At 40.6% G+C, this 16025-nt stretch overlaps 1 protein-coding gene across 2 annotated transcripts in view; it reads right to left on the bottom strand.

Annotated features, from left to right (window-relative positions):
- whrnb (whirlin b) overlaps nt 1-16025 on the bottom strand; it is a 91518-nt gene that overhangs the window by 36787 nt on the left and 38706 nt on the right. For both annotated transcript variants that reach the window (XM_079367996.1, XM_079367997.1), the window contains exons 2-3: nt 12287-12463; nt 6689-6814 (exon numbers count right to left, since the gene is read on the bottom strand). In XM_079367996.1, the coding sequence (XP_079224122.1) occupies nt 6689-6814; nt 12287-12463 (303 nt within the window). The remainder of the gene's footprint in view (nt 1-6688; nt 6815-12286; nt 12464-16025) is intronic.

Here is a 16025-nt window from a genome sequence, read left to right as displayed (position 1 = left end):
GACAAAAGATGACAAAACGAGACAAAAGATGATGACCTTCTCGAGGTCTAAGAGAACGGTTACAGATGATTTCTTTTAAACTGAAGATTTTCGTATAGGCAACTTAATCAGTAAATTATGTTGATGATGTTCTTTTTATGCATACCACCTCATTATCACTAAAAATGTTGGACTTCATGCTGCACTGTGATTTCTCTGTGGTATGGCTTCATTGTGTCTTGTATGAGAGAGTAAAGGTAGGTTCAACATGTCTTATGGGTTCTAGATGAAAGGGGCAGAAGCCAAATGTAATTGAAAGGAAGTTGATTAAATCTAGTATCAATGAGTTGTAGCACAAGCTTGTATCTATTAGTGTTAATAATATGCTAACAGTGAACAGGCTAGCCTTATAACTGTAATCACCAACACTTATCCTTTTGTGCATAAAGGCATAGGTGATAATGAATACAATCAGCGACACAGGAGACCCTGGCATGTAGAACGATACAGATGAATCCCGAATTTCCTCATTGGGGATCAATAAAGTTATATCCTATCCTATGAAACAGTTTGACCTGATAACGTTTGTTCTGATGCTACAGGCTAATAATAAAGTGCCTTTATTCCGTAATAACTGTTCAACAACCATATTTGGGAAATGCATAAAATCAATATTTCTATATCCCACTCAATCAAAGGCTTTCTCTGCACCCAGTGAGTCAGAGAAACGCCTGCCCTTGACACATCATGCAATAACCTTCAAATTTTATGTGAGGCTACTGTACAAAGCCAGAGTGATTAGCATGAATAAAGGACTCTATTACCTTTTTCTACTGCCTGGCATGAAACTGCTCAACCTGGCAATTGACTTGTAATCGCTGTTTATGTTGTTCAAAGGCTTAAATTTGCATCTGGTCCTTCCCTGGTTTTGCATTAGGTGAGTTTGACACTCGCTGCATGGTTCGAGGCATTTATTGATTAGTTACTATATTCATTAAAAAAGCAGTTTAAACGGTAGAAGAGTGTCTTGGAAACATTTGAATAATTCACTCATTGTCACCTGCTGATCTCCAACATAGGAGAGTACAGCATTTCCCTCTCTCCTTCAAATAATGTTGGGAGGTTTATGTCTTTGAAGAATATTTACATTTCATCTTACATACAAAATTCTGATTTGTGTGCTATAGAAGTTAGTTAGCACATGACTGATTACATCTTGGTAAAATCACTTTCAAATCCCATGATAGCGACTTGAAATGTGTAATACTGTAATATCGTATTTGTTTTGTTTCGAGATGTCCTTCACTTTCCATTTGGACCAATTTGTTTCATTGTGCAACTGTATGGCTTCCTCCCTGGACACATCGGCAAAACCACAAATAAAGAAACAAGAAAGACAAAAACGAGCATGTTCAAAACCCCATCGTACGCCACAAAGGATTGATCATTTCTGGTGTTTCAGGTAGTCAGAGAATCTAAACGCTGATTGATTGGCTCTCAACAGGTTGTCAAGCTAATTTATAGCTTGAAGTGCGGAAGTTTGATCTGGGATGTGAGAGGACATTCAAACAGGCTTTCTCTTTGTGAATCGACTGATTGCAAGACGCTATAATTTTCTAGTCTCAGTCAAAAATCGACAAAACAATACCGTGGCTACAATCATGAATGTGCTCCTGTCAGAGTCTGATGTTCTAACTGGCTGTAAGCCAGGGATGAAGACAGGCCCAATATTGACTAAAATCTGTCTAATCTCACTCCAGTCTTTTCCATTCCTGCTGCTCTGATGATCTCTTTATGGAGCGAGAAGCTCACTGCTCTGTACGCTGTACACACAGTTCCAGAGCATCTGACTGGACACACAAAACGGTCTCCACCTCGGGCAAGAGAGAGGCTGACACTAATGAAAGATCAAGACCTGGCATGACAGACGCAATGAATTACACACGTGTAAAAACACACAACTATACTGCAAACACACAGACTTAAAAACGGTAGAGCAATGATTAGAGGACATCCATCCCGAGAGGTGGATTTGAAAAATGTAACAATACACTACTCCAGCATATTAAAGTATTATTAAAATAAAATAGCATTTCTGTCAAAAAGAAAATAAAAATGTTTGCCTTCATACATCTGATGCAGTGTGCCTCTCCAAGGTTAGAAAGCAGCCTCTAATTGAATGGATCTGGAGCAGATTTATATAACTTTCTAATGGCTATGGCTGAGCGTTTCACTCTCTTTAAGTAATGAATGGGCAGCAGCACGTGTCACCGTGTTGAACAAATACAAATGAGAAATATGACTTTCAAGCGGGCCTGTTCACATAGTGCAGATGATGGATATAGTACTTTACCAGTGATGCTGAGTTCAGGGAAATTTTAAATTACAGTTTCAAACTATGTAAGAAGCTCCTGCTGCTTTAAGCTTTATAACAGCTGAACTATAAATCATACCGTACACTCATGTTACCTGGAAGTCTGCTCAACATGGAAGAAAGTGGAAAAATATCTCCAAGAAGGCAGGATGCTACATTGCACTCAAAACACAAATTTAATTGTTCCACTGTTGTGTTCTATGAACAAGTCTATGTGTAGTCTTTTTTGTATGTCTCTGCCTATAAGTGATGTTTCAATTGTTAAGAAACACATGAATCCAAGTACTTTAAAACAGGATTGAGTAGTCATTGAATTTCAAGCAGTATGCAGGACTTCAAAAAAGACATGTTTCTTTAGGAACTATATTTTTATAGTTTCAAATTAACTGCATAATAATAACAAACAAACAACAATCCAGTGTAAAGTTATTAAAATGAGCAGAATGATGACCTGTTGTCATTGTGTGTGATCAGATAGCCGTGGCTATGAAGACTTTCAATTATTTGTGAATCATTTTGGACCATGATAAAAAATGACAATGAATAACTCATTAGCATTGTAGGCTCTCGCCGTGCTCACCTTGTGCTTGTGTTTCTCAAGGTCAATGTCAAAGGAAGCATCATGGGAAACATGGAGGGATAAACATCAGCCATGACAACACAGACGAGCCAGATCCACTCTGCTAAACCTCATCTTACAAAAAGTTAAACATGGTGCAATCACGTTAAAATAGATGTACCATTATTGATGCCTAGTACCATTTCAGGAGTCAAATGTGTGAGAAAGGTCCTCTTTGCTTGACATATAGGAGCTTCAATATTCTTTGTTTCTCAAAACTTGAGTGTTCAGGAGTTCCTTTACACCAAATGATTTTTTTTTCTGTGCAAAAACACTGACAGAGCAGATGAAAAACAGACAACAGTCCTTGGCTCACAGACATTGTCCTGATGCTGCTTTCAGTCTGGAGTTTAGGGCCCTGAAAGCCCACTTCAAGATTCAAGCAGCCAAAATAAGTTTCTCTTCTTAGGTTGATGGGCTCAGATTACCTGCAGAGTCCACAACATTCAATGTGTGAAATATTCTGTCTCTGCCTTGGTCGGTGCTGAACTCACTGGGTTTATTTTTGAAGCACAAGGCAGCAGATCACAGCCATGAGTTGCTGGTCACAGAATAACATGTGAAAAAGAAAACAACAGGTTACTTTGCCTTTCTGAGACGGATTTGTTGTTAATTTGGTGCCTATTTTGAAGTGATGGGATATATATAGTCTGTACATTTAGCTTTAAATTAACCAGGTGCTCTTAGCATTCCCTTATCTGACTTCCTGTGAGGGCCAATTTGCACTATTCAGCTTGATGCATGCTAGCAGCGCGGTCCATCAAAAGTACACTTGGCCCAAGAAGAGCTGAGTGGACGTGCGTTTCTGGTGCCCACTGGTTGCAGTGGAAACAGGAGCATTGAAAAGAGAAGGCTTGATCAGCTCAGGAGTGCGCGGCGCAGGCAGAACGTGAGGCACAAGGATAAAGCGGAATCTGCATGTGAGTTTACGTCAACTCAGACATACAGAGCTCAAATCATTTGAGTCAAAAAGAGCACGCTTCGACAGATCAGGCAACTGCTTCAGTTGACTTTAGTTCCAGGCATGTCCAAGGGACCCCTGGGTATGTCCAAAATTGATAAAAGAGTCATTATTCATTTTGATCTTGATGGGTACTTGGGATCCCTGAGGAGGGGCTGAAACATGCTGCTGGTCCGAGGCCACGTCCATATAAGGATATTTCTAAAAACCTGTTTTTTCCCAGGTTTTTTTTCTTCAGTCGCAAAAAAAATCCTGTCTACTCCAACCGTTTAAAAAAAACTCTCAGTCACATTGCAACGCAAAAACGAGGGAGCGTGGATAGCTGTGTCATTAACATCAAACACCATAAAAGAACACTGCGAGCATGCCAATGAGCGTCGTTTTTACAGAGGCAATCTGGAAAAATGGCGAAACAAGTAAACAAGCACAAATCTGATTTGTTTGTTTGGACGGACGAGGAAGTGGAGTTTCTGCTTAAGGTTACACTTGAATATAAAGTTAAAATGTGCCAGGAGAATTGTGACTGGGAGTCATGACAGTATCACGTCATTTTAGCTGCATAAAATACCGGTAGCCCGCCATCTTGGTTATAGCGCATGACCCATGCTAAGAAAGAAAGTCGATGTAATTAGGTCCCTATTACAAAAAGCTTTGTTTTAGTGTTTTAACACGAATACAAGTAAACATTTTTAAAATCTCCATGTTGGAATGCGTTTTTCAAAGACTTTGTTTACAGTGACCAAAACTCAGTTTTCCACTGTTTTCATGTGGATGGGAGGCCAAAAGGAAGAGAAAACACAATGTTTTCAAAACAATCCATATACATGTGGATGGGACCTTACTGTATATACCCTGCTCAGCATAGTACCACCACAACCAAAGCCCAGACAAGAGGAAGATAATAGATCAATTTGATCTCTATGCATGTTTTCATGAGTGTTTTCATACGTCAGCTGAAGCTCTCGACCTTCACTTTGACCACATAAAACCTTTAGGGAATGGATTGATATAACTTTAAATAGTGGGCTGACATATTTGACTGAAAAATACCTTACATGTGCTTTGTGACATCACCAGTGTCTAGCCAATCCTCAATCTTACTTAAGGCCATGACACAGGCAGACAAGGAGGGAGGAAGGGGAGTAAACAGGAGAAGAGGGATGGTCTTCCTGGAAACTATAAACAGCTTCTCTCCCCCCCCCCCCCCCCCCCCCCCCCCCTTCTCTGATGACAAGATCACTCAATCTAATGCATCCAGGCTATAACACACATGCACACACCCACCCTGTAAAGGTGGACAGCAGCTCTGGTCTGCAGTTATAAATGGAAGCACATGTTTTTTTTTTCCATCACCTCGTCTGCTCTCTCACCTTATTTCCTTGCTTAAACATTTTCTGTCGCAGCATGTCCTCTTCAGTTTTGCAGCATGAAAGGCCGATTCTCCATGTAAAAAAATGAAACCTCTTCATCTGTCTAAGAAAACGAATAAATGAGTATTGCGTCTTCTTTTAAAGGAGAACATTTACATTTTAAGGATTTCAAGCTCTCTCTGCTCTTAATCTCCTTCACCTCAGTGTAAGGCGAGTTTCTGATGTACCCAGTATGGGTCCTGATTGTTAAGAAATTAAACTATAATAAACTAATTAAATGAGTGTTTTATTTTTATCCCCAAGTAGGACACAGTGTGATATCATTAAAACCAGATTGAGATATGAGCCACATTGTTTACAGGTAGGAAACACTGGCTTGTGTTCTTCTTGCCTCAGGCAGGTTGAAAAATAGCACAGTGAGAGTGGCCTGCTTGTTGATGCAGAAAGCTGACCTGAAAGCACACAGCACAGATTTAGAGGACTAATAAAGCATCTTTGCAGGCCTGTCACTGCAGTGAAGTCGGCTGGCTGACTGAGGCTGTTAGGCAGGTAGCAGATGTTAGCAACGCTAACAGGTTTAGCAGTCTAATCGGGAGCAGGTGGCAGGAATGCTAACAGGTTCATCAGAATCAGGTAGCAGATGTTGATGATGACAGCTGGCACAGAGCCTGACAATCTTTGCATCAACAACTAATTTAATCCATGAATAAGACTTTAAACACCACCGTGGAGTTTTTTAGTGTTTCAAGGTGTTTCAGCAAAAATTAAATGTAGCTTGTAGACGTTTTTATTTTTACATACATACATACATACATACATACATACATACATACATACATAAAGATGTAATAAGGTAAATAAATCAATAGAATAATAAAACAAAATTAGCTTCAATGCCGTTTTTGGAAATGCAGTGTTTTGAAAAGAGTCTTCAGTGTTTAGCCTCGTGGTTAGAGCGTGTGTCCCATGTACAGGAGCTGTATAGTCCTCCAAGCGGGCGGCTCAGATTCAAATTTAACATGTGGCTCCCTTCCTGTACAGCACTTCACTCCCCACTCTTTTTTGAAGTCCCTGATTTGTGACTCTGTCCGCTGTCCTATCTCTAAAATAGAGGCATGAAAAGCCTACAAATATTTTTTGGAAAACATATGAAAAAAATAAAATTCATTGGAGGGTAACATAGTATTTACACAGTTTTGGGAGAAACTAAAGGCCTGATTCCGTAAGAATAAAATACGACCACTAAATGCCATTCTGCATAATTTGCTTCCTCTACTTTCTCTATCTCAATGTCATGTTCACAAATGATATAGCACTCATCATATTCAGGCCCAAACACACCCCAAAAAAGTCTTATTGTCACAGTGATATCATCACAGGTTTACCTTTAGTGCTCCAGCATCTGCAGCAGATCCAGGGTCCACTCCAGTGATGTAGATCCCCAGTCCATACTCAGCACCACCCCGGATCATCAGGCCCAGAGAGCGACCATCGTCCATATTCAGGTTCACCTACAGGGAGGCAGGAAATACAGATATAAACCCAGATAAACAGAGATTACAAGTATGTAAAGATTACTTTTAACATTGTAATGAATCAATAAATGAAGGTGTTAATATTCACATCGGTACTTGTAAAAATGAATCTCAATAACATGGTGAGCGTCAGCAGCTGCAGAGAAAGATTTTGAGATTGAGGATGCACCACTGTCTTTTAAATTGGAGATGTGGAAGCATTTTGGCTTCCCTGAGACAGAAAATTAAAAAGGTGAGAAGAAAACAGATGTGACTAAAACTGAGTGTAAATATTTCAAGAAGACGGGAAACGACACAAACAGCCCGACCAACATGATGCAGCATTTAATCGACACCTCGACCAGAAGCTCCTATCACCTCCCCTTGATGAGAGAAAATCAAAAGGCTAAACCCCACTGACAAGCGAGTTAGCAGCCCCTAAAGGAATCTGTTTCACTCATAATTTGATCATGGTTATTGCTTTTTTACAACTAGCTAATAGAATTTGTATTAAGTACCTACCTAGGAATTCCCTACTAAATATACTCAACAAAAATATAAACGCAACACTTTTGTTTTTGCTCCCATTTGTCATGAGATGGACTCAAAGATCTAAAATTCATTCCAGATACACAATATTACCATTTCTCTCAAACATTGTTCATAAATCTGTCTAAATGTGTGATAGTGAGCACTTTTGCTTTGCTGAGACAATCCATCCCACCTCACAGGTGTGCCACATCAAGATGCTCATCAGACACCATGATTAGTGCATAGGTGTACCTTAGACTGTCCACAATAAAAGGCCACTCTGAAATGTGCAGTTTTGTCTCACAGCAAAATGCCACAGATGGCGCAAGCATTGAGGGAGCGTGCAATTGGCATGCTGACAGCAGGAATGTCAACCAGATCTGTTGCTCGGGCATTGAATGTTCATTTCTCCACCATAAGCCGTCTCCAAAGGCGTTTCAGAGAATATGGCAGTACATCCAACCGGCCTCACAACCGCAGACCACGTGTAACCACACCAGCCCAGGACCTCCACATCCAGCAGGTTCACCTCCAAGATCGTCTGAGACCAGCTACTCAGACAGCTGCTGAAACAATTGGTTTGCATAACCAAAGAATTTCTGCACAAACTGTCAGAAACCGTCTCAGGGAAGCTCAACTGCATGCTCGTCGTCCTCATCGGGGTCTTAACCTGACTCCAGATCGTCGCCGTAACAGACTTGAGTGGGCAAATGCTCACATTCGATGGCGTCTGGCACGTTGGAGAGGTGTTCTCTTCACGGATGAATCTCAGTTTACATTGTTCAGGGCAGATGGCAGACAGCGTGTGTGGCGTCGTGTGGGTGAGCGCTTTGCTGATGTCAATGTTGTGGATCGAGTGGCCCATGGTGGTGGTGGGGTTATGGTATGGGCAGGCATCTGTTATGGACGAAGAACACAGGTGCATTTTATTGATGGCATTTTGAATGCACAGAGATACCGTGATGAGATCCTGAGGCCCATTGTTGTGCCATACATCCATGAACATCACCTCATGTTTCAGCAAGATAATGCACGGCCCCATGTTGCAAGGATCTGTACACAATTCTTGGAAGCTGAAAATGTCCCAGTTCTTGCATGGCCAGCATACTCACCGGACATGTCACCCATTGAGCATGTTTGGGATGTGCTTGACCGGCGTATACGACAGCGCGTACCAGTTCCCACTAATATCCAGCAACTTCGCACAGCCATTGAAGAGGAGTGGACCAACATTCCACAGGCCACAATTGACAATCTGATAAACTCTATGCGAAGAAGATGTGTTGCACTGCATGAGGCAAATGGTGGTCACACCAGATACTGACTGGTTCTGAGTCCCCAGACCCTCAATAAAGCAAAAACTGCACATTTCAGGGTGGCCTTTTATTGTGGACAGTCTAAGGTACACCTATGCACTAATCATGGTGTCTGATGAGCATCTTGATGTGGCACACCTGTGAGGTGGGATGGATTGTCTCAGCAAAGCAAAAGTGCTCACTATCACACATTTAGACAGATTTATGAACAATGTTTGAGAGAAATGGTAATATTGTGTATCTGGAATGAATTTTAGATCTTTGAGTCCATCTCATGACAAATGGGAGCAAAAACAAAAGTGTTGCGTTTATATTTTTGTTGAGTGTACATAAGACTGAAAGAGCAGTCTATATCTTTTAACACATTTCCCTAATCAGTGAATGTGCAGACGTATTGCCACACATCCTCCAACCACGACTAAGCTCAGGTCTGTTTGTCTGGGACCCATTGATCTTTGGAGCGCATAAACCAAATATAAGGATATTTTTTCCATGCAAACTCTCTCTACAGACCCGAGCTTCCCTTTCCCATCTTGTCTTAACATATGTTGTGGAGTGACCGCTCCACAACACGTGATGTGTACATTTTGGAGATCAAGGATTACCTTTATGTGCTTCCATAAATATTTAAATCACATTTAATCCTCTCTCTGTTGTCCACTCATAGTAATGTCTAAATTGGCAGTATCTGAAGAACTCTTTTCTCTCTAGGTTAAAGGTGTTTCTAAGTTGTTCAAAGGTTATTAATCCTTTATTTGTTATGATTGAGAATGAAGTAATTCCTGAGTTTCTTCAATCTTCTGTCTAGTTCAGCAGGTATGAATTCAGAGTCATGTACTATCCAGCGTTTTGTTCAACTTCTCTGTCCTTGAGCGTTTTCGTCCAGATGATCAGTGGAACTGTTACCCAGGAAGGTACCGTAAATTCCGGACTATAAGCCGCTACTTTTTTCTCACACTTCGAGCACTGCGGCTTCTACTCCGGTGCGGCTAATGCATGGATTTTTTATGGGGGACAATGAGCTTCTGCCGCAAAAACATTTGACTTCGTCACGTCGGATCTTAATATCAGTCATTTTGCGCTTCATGCACGCACCCTCATGATGGAAAACACACGGAGAAATACATATGATGCAGCTTTCAAGTTAAAGGTGATCGACCTGGCTGTCAAAGAAGCTAACAGAGCTGCTGCACGTTAAGATGACACTGACAGCGACAACAGAGACTGAGGAAGTGAGTAATGAAGTCATTCTGAGGCAGTGAATGGATGGACTTTTTCTTGTGAAATATATTACGGTCATCTTTTTCATCAGCCGTGTTACAGACACCGTCGGCTAGGCTTCGTATTGTAACGGTTCATGTTGTAAAGTCAGTAGTTGATAATGTGTTCATAATTCCGATTATGTGGAGAGTCAGTGAATGCACCAGCGAGAACGTGTTGAGTGGCTGTATGAGAGAACGCTGGGGGAGAGAGTTGGATTGTTACGGCAAGTTATGTGTTGCTCTCTGCTGTAAACGGCGTGGTCACGGCCGACAGTGATCGGGTTATTAAAAGTTATTATTTGAACGCTCTCGTCGTCCTTTAACGTCCGTACGGACGCTACAGTTTTTGCGGATGTTACCGGTAGCCTACGTCTGTGTAAATAGCTCTTGTTATAGCGTGGACACCTGCGGCTTATAATCAAGTGCGGCTTATATATGTACAAATACATTTATTTACTTATTTTTAGCCGGTGCGGCTTATATCCAGGTGCGCTCAATAGTACGGAATTTACGGTAGTTTGTTCAGATAATTATTTAGAAGGTTTACTTCTCCAATTAATGAAGGGAGGGCTGTTTTTATTAGGTTCTGTTGTGTGGTCTTTCATTTGGCATCATAGGAGGGCTCACACCAACAGATTAAGTAACACATTTGCACTGCTCTATAATAATCCTCCAGACACGACAGACCCATCCCACCTCTGTCTTTCAGGAGTTGTAAGGAGTGAAATGTTATCCTTGGTTTATTTCTTCCCCAAATAAAGGATGAGATCATTCTATTCCATTGGATTTTGTTCAGAGTTTGTTGTTGTTTGTTTCTGCTGGAAATTAAAGCAGACACAACAAAAGTCCGGGCAGACACATCCTTACAAGCAGGCCTCAACATTCTTAAAACTAAAGTCCTCAAGGCCAAAACCACCACTGAAGGCCCAGTGAGCGTGGAGGGCACAGCAGTCTTTTAGATAGATAGATTAGATAGATTTTTTTTTTTTTTAACAATTGAGAAAATGTGAGCAACACCTCACATTACAACAATCATTATTGATTCACATTTCTCACATTATATTTAAGGATTCAACAATGGAGAGGACCCAGGTGCAGACTAACTACTTCAACAAAAGATAACAAAAAACAAAACAAAGCAAATACTGCATATGAAAAAAAAGTTTAAATCAAAAGTCTCACCAAAAGGGTGAAAACACACATAATGTTAAAAATCAAAAATGAAACATGGTCAGGTGACGAACAGACACAGAAGGGAAGAACACATAGTAATTACACACTGGGCTGATCAAACACACTGAACAGGATCGTACGCTGTATCAGATGATGCCAGCTGATGGGTTGTGAGAATTATGCCAAATCAATACTCATTTTCTTCTCTCTCAGAACGCTCAATTTTGGTGTGTGTGTGTGTGTGTGTGTGTGGACCCCCCTGATTTTTCCCAGCAGGCATCACTCCTTTGCTCGCGAGAATAAAAATGATGGGCCTGCACTAAAGTTTCGCTGTAGTCTGGTTATGGAGTCGTGGGTGGAGATACCTGGGGAGGTGTTTTTTTTTTTTTACCAGAATCCCACTGTGATGTCATGAGGAGAACTAATTAGAAACAGAGCATTTTTCTGTGTGTTGTAAGACTTCTGCAGACCACAAACAAAGAACTGGATGGGTTTATTTCAGATTGTGTGGGTCGGTAAACATGAAACCCAAATATGTGTTCAAAAAAGTGGATTTTTCTTTAAGGGATCTAATTTAAAGATATTATATGTATTCACAAACAGAATCACAAAAAGAATCACACCTGATTGAATCAGTCACAGTTTAAATATCATCTGGAGGACATTGGACTTCTGACTCAAGCACATGCATCACTTTGTTTTGGATGCTTATTCAGTGTTTGTTTTCTATTTCTTTTTTAAGACGCTTCTTTATTTGCGAGCTCGCCAACAGGTGTTTTTGTTCTTCCAGATGACGCAGGTTGAGTAACTCTTCCGTTGTAGCACAAATATAGTCACAGGCCTTCGGGGGGGGGAAGGGGGCTTTGTTGTAGGATGAGTCTGTCTGCCAAAATGTCACAGCACAAAAGGTCATGATGACTGTCCTCAGATGGCCATTTTACTCCTGACCTTACTGCTGATGGAAACGAGCAGGAGGATGATTACAGAAATCTCAGTCGTCAACGTCTCAAAACCTGCAGAAGCATCTTTTCCTTAAGTAAAAAGCACTCACTTTAGGTCAGCTGAAAGCTGCACTTGAGTGTCTTTTTTTATTTTATTTTACAATGCTTCATTCATAATTTATTATGCTCTTACCAGCGCACACACACACACTAAGAAACCAACATGAACACACAAATTGTTCTTACCGTCCTCTCCTCCATGCCAGGCCCCTGCGTCTGGTTCACTTCATGGTTGTCAGGCGGGGGGGAGACACTGCGGCCCTGAGGGTCCACCCAGCTGTACACGTGGTTGGTGATGTATCCTCCGGGGATCCGACCCATTGAACACACAGACATGGCCAGCTTTTTGCACCCCTTCAGCACCTGCAGGAGGAGAGGAGGTGGAGATGGTGAAGGAGCTACAGACCTGGACCCCACACATCATCGCTCTCACTTTCATGTGAAGACTGAAAATATCCGACAAAAGCAACAAATGCAGTGTTTAAAAGTGGTGATGTCATTTCTTGTGCTGTGGATCGCCTGGCGTGCAGACGAAATGTTATCTATTTAACCTGGGTGAAGGCTCATAGCAAACAGTTAAGTGTCCAGAATTTTAAAGAAGTATTGCCTCTGACTTTTTCATGCAGAAGAGTTTTTCAGACACCTTGACACAGTTTTTATGAAGCACAATCTTCTGGGAATTTAAGGCACAACACTGAAAAGCTTTTTGGTTTCGACTCAAAACGCTACTATTGCTTGTACTCTGAGTAAACAATTAAAATTTGAGGCCTTCAGGGCCACTGCAAGAGAGAATCACAGTTAAAAATTTATCAGAACCCCCAGACATTTTCATGGACAATAGCTTACATTGTGTCTGTGCCAAGTGTGAAACGCAACTAAGCTGTTTCACAAAGTCAAATTCAAGAATTTCCAAAGGGCTACCCCTGAAGTCCTCTCGATCTTGTTGTTCACAGATGTTAAAGTTAATCTAAAATAAAGAAAAGGACCCACACGCAGATAAGAAAATATATTTTTATTAACAAGAAGTCCAAAACCAATCGTCAGCACCAATCTAAACAAACATAACGCAAGAAAACAGAAATTCTATCAGCAGCAAACACGTGAACATGAACTGAGACTAAGGGTGCATTTGGATTGTCCCTCCTATCTACTTTCACAATGTACTTTACCTTAACCCTGTGACGTCACAAGGCTAAGGAAAGGTGTTGGGAGAATTCATAAAGGACTTAGTGAGAGGCGTTGTTTTGACAATCCGACCGCATTTCCACTCGGCAACGTAATAATGATGCAACAGCGGTGGAGGTTGGTGATGTGAGTTTGCCGTAGTGAAACTACAATAATGTTCAGAAAATAGACCACAAAAAGTTCATCTAAAAATCGTTCTCCTGTGCCTCCTTACCGGTGAAATAATCCTAAAAACCACGAGGTGTAAATGAAAATATAAAGTAGGCTATATAAGATACCAGGATGCTTCACTTTGACGGTTTTATAACATCAGCATCACGTTCAGAGCTCTGGGTTTAATGTTTGATACAAGAATGTATAAAAGTAAAGTTCACCTTCACACAAATACAAGTCAAATCAATATAGAAACCAAAGGCAGACTGTCTCCACATTTCTCCTCCAACAGATCGTTAATTTTCTTGATATGCGAGTCGCTGGAAAAGTTGTGGCCGCAAGGAATTGCGGGACAGTACTTTGTCATCTCCTTTCATAAATGATGGTGCAGTGTTTCCTGTGCTAAAGAAGGAAGCATTGACTCACCTAAGCTTCATTTTTAGAGAATGTGAACCTCTCTTATCATGTATCACTTAACTGCTTCCAGGGTTCACATAAAAAGAACAGTGAAAGGAGATAGGAGGGACAATCCGAACGCACCCTACACACACACAGGTGAGACTAACCACACAGGTGAAGACAATGAGGGAAATCAAAATAAAGGGAGGAAGTAAGACAAGACAAGAAACACTGGGGACAAGAACTACAAAATAAAACGTGGAAACACCAAAGATTAAACTAGTAATAATAATAATAATAATAATAAAAATGAAAACACATCAGGTAAACAATCAACAGTAGGATAGAAAATGACCAAATAACCAAAATGAAAACAAAACAACAACAAACAAAAGAGTAAAGCATGACAACATGAAGCTCACAGAGGGAAACTGTCCCTGAGTACAGAGGGACTTCTGAGGTCAGACTTTAAAGAAAATAATGTGAAAGTGGAGGATGAAACAAGAGTCCACTATAAGACGCTGTGATGTGAATAATTTACCTTTATTTCAATGTTATATGTAGTTTGACAGAACAGGAAGAATAACCCTTCACATTGTTAGAGATCAAATTTCCATGATTATGCCCTACTGCAGTTCACTTACACTTTCTGCAGAAAAAAATACTTGGTGGCTGGCAGCAAAAACTCCTGCAACTATCTGCCGTTTTTCAGGAGACTGCAGGTGTAAAAGTAATTGCTCACAAAATGTAGAAAGCCTCAGTTAGGGGAAAAGGACATGCTCTCTGTTTACTTTGTATTTTGTAAAGTTTCCTCCTCTGAACTTTTACTTGCAGCTATCAACAGCAAAAAAAACAACAACAAAAAAAACATAGCAAACCCAAACATCTTGGCCAGACTGCAGGACGATTTGAAGAAGCAGTCGATATAAAGTCAAAACAAGAGGATGACAAAAGAAAGACACACGGAGCGGAGACGGGGAAAGAAAGAGACATAACAAAAGACAATGAATGGCTCATTCATGGCATCAGTATTTATCCACTATTAGAGCCAGGTCAAGATGAGATTTAAAACTGCAAGTAGTAAAAACAAACAAGAGCAAATAAAGAGAAGCAGAGAAAAAGAAAGTAGCTGAGCTGCTGCATTCTGACCTAGTTTGAGACATGAGAGTATGTTTCTGTTTACTGCAGAAAGTAGGGAGTTTGAGACTTTAGGAGATGATTTATTAAAAGGCTTTATAAAAGCCAATGCATAAGAGATACTTGGTTTTATTCTGGGGATGTTTTTCATTGATTTCAAGAAGCCTTAAAGTGACCCTCAATCTCCACATACCCCGCCGAACGCCCCGCTGGATTCGTTTCTGGAACGGAAGTGCAGCGGAGCGGAGCAATGAGCAGCTGTGCTCACATCACGGGAGATCTACAAGATCACGCGGGAATAAAGAGAAGAAGGTGCAAACAATGTTTTCATTTGTCTTTTTGGGGATGATTTGTCATTCTTTGTTTTGATGTAATGTTCATAAAGAACAATCACGAGTCCGTATTGTTTGTGTGTTGAAACACAATAACTGACTAAAGTGGAAGCAAACTACTGACGAACTGTGGCGTGCACAGAGTATTTGAAAATTTGGGTTGCGAGTCAAACAGTGTTTTTTCTGTGCTTTTTTGCAGTTGACTTCATGTTAGTAAAAAGTGGACCAAAGCTGTTGAGTTAGCCGAATTCAGTTATTGAACACTTCTATTTCTAATATTAATTACTTAAATGGCAAATGTGACATCCAACGGTTGACATCACTGATTCATATATAAGATGTGAGGCAAAACTTGAATGAATGAAAAGAGACAATATGTTGGCTTTTGTGGTTGAGCAGAAGCATTTAGTAAAAAGAACCGGGACCAGAAAATGAACCTTGTAGGACACCACATCCAGTTCACTTTAATTACCTGAGAACCCAGACATTAAGTTTTTATGAACGTTCAAACTAAAGATTATAGACGAAATCCAGTCAGGAAGACGCGTGATCTCAGAGGGAAGAATATATAAACTGTTGGATCCTGACCAACTGTAGAGAGCAACTTTTACCACATACATGATAGTGCTGAAATCGAATGTTTTAAACTAGCTAGCTACCTTTGCTGCATGTGGGCCTACTTCTTGGTTGAAGTTCTCAGGTAACCACAACCACGACCT

The sequence above is a fragment of the Symphodus melops genome (assembly GCF_947650265.1).
Source record: "Symphodus melops genome assembly, chromosome: 1".
NCBI lineage: Eukaryota > Metazoa > Chordata > Actinopteri > Labriformes > Labridae > Symphodus > Symphodus melops.
This window is presented reverse-complemented; position numbering and strand designations above follow the sequence as displayed.